General features: G+C 55.1%; 1 protein-coding gene across 1 annotated transcript; it reads left to right on the forward strand.

The window, feature by feature from the left end:
* The first annotated feature begins 336 nt into the window (after window positions 1-336).
* On the forward strand, window positions 337-4211 carry CRNN (cornulin). The gene is given in 4 exon segments (XM_070363413.1): window positions 337-474; window positions 1589-2252; window positions 2789-3651; window positions 3653-4211. Coding segments are annotated over 4 exon segments (1968 nt in total). The 3' UTR covers window positions 3956-4211.
* The last annotated feature ends 254 nt before the right edge of the window (window positions 4212-4465 follow it).

Here is a 4465-nt window from a genome sequence, read left to right on the forward strand (position 1 = left end):
CTTCACAATAATTGTATAAAATAAATAATAATACTGCCTTCATTTCGCAGTGAGTAAACTGAGGCATGGAGAGGCAAAGCAGCCCACCCCAGTTCACCTGACAGGGAGGCGGTGGGGCCGCATCTAGACCCTGCCTGCAACCACACCTGCTCCTCCTTCCCGTTGGTAAAACGCGTTACGTAGGCAATACCAAGGAAGACACAGCAGAGGGGCCCAAAGCAGAGCTGAATAGGCAAAGAAAGGACTTAGAAGCAAAAGTGCTCTCTAGGAAACAGCTAGGTTGATTATGGATCCCCCAAGCTGGGGCTTTTCCTCTTTCCTCAGCAGGACTCAAAGATGCCGCAGTTACTTCGAAACATTAATGGGATTATCGAAGCCTTCAGGCGCTATGCCAGGATGGAGGGCGATTGCGCAGTGCTGGAAAGAGGGGAGCTCAAAAGGCTCCTGGAGAAAGAGTTCGCTGATGTCATCGTGGTAAGAGACGCACGGGTCGGGGTGTGGGGAGCAGGAGGGAAGAGAGAATGGCCATATTTGCTTGGGATTCTAAGCCGCTACACCCAGGCCCGCCAGTCCTAATGGAGGCTGCGCAGCAGAGAAAGAGCAGGAGAGGGAGCAGGGATGGTCACGGGCCTGGTCCTTAAAGAAATATCTTGACTTCAATTAATTCTAATTTGGAGACAGAGTAAGAGGACACTAAAGGGACAGCTCAGAAAGGAACGGAGCCTTTGACTATTCTAGAAATGGCAATCGTTACTTTCTGCTGCTTCTTAAATCTGATATGGCGGCCACGTCTACGTCTACCGGAAGTGTGATCATCAGTAACGAGCATTCACAAGAAGTACGGCTTTGTGCTTGGCTGGAAGCAGTTGCTCCAATACATTAGCTGAGAGGTGGCATCAGAAGTGAGGTGTAGCAGCTAGGGGAGACTCTGGGAGCCCCTTCCTGCAAGACAGCCCCAGAGCCCTGATGCACTTCCCTCACTCTCCCTGCCTTTGGTGTACAGCTAAAGCAACCGGGATGGTGAAAGTCCTGGGGGCAGGAAGGTGTGGGCACAGCAGGGTGCTGCTTCTGCACACTGAGGGCAACCCACCAGGTGCCCCAACTTGGGAAAACACCTGAGCTCCTCAGTGAGGACCTCACAGAATTCCCACAGGGCCATCTTCCTGCTGAGCTTTTCTTGGTGGTGTGCTCGCTGGAGAAAAAAAACACCTCCATGCCAGGGTCCAGGGCCTGAGGGCAGCCTGAAGAATCTACAAGCTCAGTCATTTAGCCATTCTTCATGACATCTTTATCCAGTTCTCCTGTAGACCGGAAACTGGGCCCAACACACAGGATACAACACAAAGCATGCTTCCTGCCCTTGAGGGAGCTGGACTCAATGACAGTGATTTTATGTTAGTGCTTCTGTGGTAGCAGGGTGTGTGTGTGTGTGTGTGTGTGTGTGTGTGTGCGTGTGTGTGTGCAGTGTTGGGGTGCCAAGCAGTTGGGCCCTTAGGCCCAGAGGTCGGATGCCTGGAAGCTTAGCTGACTGGCCTGACCTTGTCCTCCTCAAAGGAGGGGTACTGACGTAGCCTCATCTTCTCCACAGAAACCCCATGATCCGGCCACTGTGGATGAAGTCCTGCGCCTGCTGGACGAAGATGACACAGGGACAGTGGAATTCAAGGAATTCTTGGTCTTAGTGTTCAAAGTCGCCCAGGCCTGTTTCGAGACACTGAGTGAGGGTCCTGAGGGAGCATGTGGATCTCAGGAGTCTGGCCGTGGTGCCCCTGCAGCCACCCAAGAGCCAGGGGCAGGACAGAGAAGCAGCACTGCAGTGGGAAGGGCTGGGAACAGACAAGGCCCGGCAGGGAGCAGCGACCCACAGAGTGAGCAGGCTTCCAGGGGGCCAGGAGGGCCTGGGCCTCAGACCCAGGGTCAGGACATCAGCTCTGCTCAGGTCAGTCACCAAGACAGGCAGTCTGAGTCCCAGAGACAGGAGGGAGTGAGCCAGTCTACACAAGCAAGGGGCCACGTGGAGCAGGCCCAGAGAATGCAAGAAGACAAGAGTTCTCAGACCAGAGAGAGGGGGACAGAGAGACAGCTGCAGGCCAGCAACCAGGACAGAGCCCACCAGACAAGTGAGACCATCACTGGAACCATAACTCAGACCCAGACAAGTGCCACTCAGGCAGTGGAGCAGGACAGGAGCCATCAGACAGGAAGCGCCAGCACCCAGCCACAGGAGTCCACCAGAGGGACTGAGACCCACAGTCAGACAGCAGAGACAAGGCCACAAACCCAGATACACACTCATACCACGGAGCAGGACAGGAGCCATCAGACAGGAAGCACCAGCACCCAGCCACGGGAGTCCACCAGAGGGACTGAGGCCCACAGTCAGACAAGCCAAGTGGTGACAGGAGGACACGTTCAGGCAGAGACAAGGCCACAAACCCAGAGACACACTCATACCACGGAGCAGGCAGAGATCACAGGTCACAAACCCAGCCACGGGAGTCCACCAGAGGGACAGGCCCACAGTCAGACGGAGCAGGACAGGAGTCATCAGACAGAGACAAGGCCACAAACCCAGCATACCACGGAGCAGGACAGAGCCATCAGACAGGGACAGCAGGCCACGGGAGTCAAGGGACTGAGGCCCACAGTCAGACAAGCCAAGTGGTGACAGGAGGACACGTTCAGGCAGAGACAAGGCCAAAAACCCAGATACACGCTCATACCACGGAGCAGGACAGGAGTCATCAGACAGGAAGTGCCAGCACCCAGCCACGGGAGTCCACCAGAGGGACTGAGGCCCACAGTCAAGACAGGAGACAGACAAGCCAAGTGGTGACAGGAGGACACATTCAGGCAGAGACAAGGTCACAAACCCAGACACACACTCATACCACGGAGCAGGACAGGAGTCATCAGACAGGAAGCGCCAGCACCCAGCCACGGGAGTCCACCAGAGGGACTGAGGCCCACAGTCAAGATGGGAGACAGACAAGCCAAGTGGTGACAGGAGGACATATTCAGGCAGAGACAAGGTCACAAACCCAGATACACACTCATACCTTGGAGCAGGACAGGAGCCATCAGACAGGAAGCACCAGCACCCAGCCACAGGAGTCCACCAGAGGGACTGAGGCCCACAGTCAGGGTGGGAGGCAGACAAGCCAAGTGGTGACAGGAGGACACATTCAGACACAGACAAGGTCACAAACCCAGACAGTGGAACAAAATAGGAGCCAGCAGACTGGAAGCACCAGCACCCAGCCACGGGAGTCCACCAGAGGGACTGAGACCCACAGTCAAGACAGGAACCAGACAAGCCAAGTGGTGACAGGAGGACACATTCAGGCAGAGACAAGGCCACAAACCCAGACACACATTCATACCACGGAGCAGGACAGGAGCCATCAGACAGGAAGTGTCAGCACGCAACCACAGGAGTCCACCAGAGGGACTGAGACTCACAGTCAAGACAGGTATCAAACAAGGCAGGTTGTGACAGGAGGACACATTCAGACACAGGGAGGTGCCCCCCAGGCCATGGAACAGGACAGGGGCCAGATTACAAGGCACACCGGGGCAGGAGAACAGGGCCAGCCCCAGAGGCAGTCAGGCAGTAGTCAAAGACAGACACAGGTGAGCAACTGCGAGGCAGGGAGAGACAGTGCTGGGAGGGCAGGCCCAGACTGGGGCAAGCACTGTGATGGGCAGGCAGGACAGAAGCAGTACTCACCCACTGTCCAGTGCGACAGGAGGCCAGGGAGAAAGAGATCCCACTGTGGTTCATCAGGAGTGGGTTGATGACCACACGAGGGAGACAGTGATCCGAAGGCAGGACCAGGGCAGCCTACACGCTAGTGTCCCTTCAGCACAAGGCCGGGAGGCAGCCCCGCCAGATGGGAAGCGAGGACTCACAGCCAGGGGACTGTATTCCTACTTCAAAAGCAGCAAGCCATGAGTGCCCCAGCCCTGGACTCCAGTGCCCAGCACAGAGAAGAGCAGAGGGCAGTTGGCTTGCTGTGCCCTGGCCAGTCCGGTTAGCAAGTCCCTGAACATTAGCTCTTCATGGTGGTACTTCGCTCTTAGCTCTTTCTCAGTGAGGCCATTTCTGCAAGGTGATTGCTATCCTTAATTTTTCTCTCTTACCTCCTTTGCTGAGCAGGGGCAAGAAGACATGCAACAACTCATCCCTTTGTGCCACGTTTTCCTTAGCTTGTGGGGGGTTTCAGTTACTTTTATAGATTCTGCTGTCTGTCCATTGCCTCGTCTATCCTAACACATCAATAAAAGCTTCCTAAGCAACTGGGCTTCATGTTCCATTCAATCACTATTAACGTGATGGGCTAAAGACTACAGAGCCTTGATGACAGGACTTTGGTGATAAACTGGACGTGGTCCCTACCCTTGTAGAATATCTGGTTGAGAAAACACTGTGCAAGATTCCACAAGTTATGCAGCCACTATGGAA

Source organism: Bos mutus, chromosome 3, assembly GCF_027580195.1.
Source record: "Bos mutus isolate GX-2022 chromosome 3, NWIPB_WYAK_1.1, whole genome shotgun sequence".
In the NCBI taxonomy this organism is placed as follows: domain Eukaryota; kingdom Metazoa; phylum Chordata; class Mammalia; order Artiodactyla; family Bovidae; genus Bos; species Bos mutus.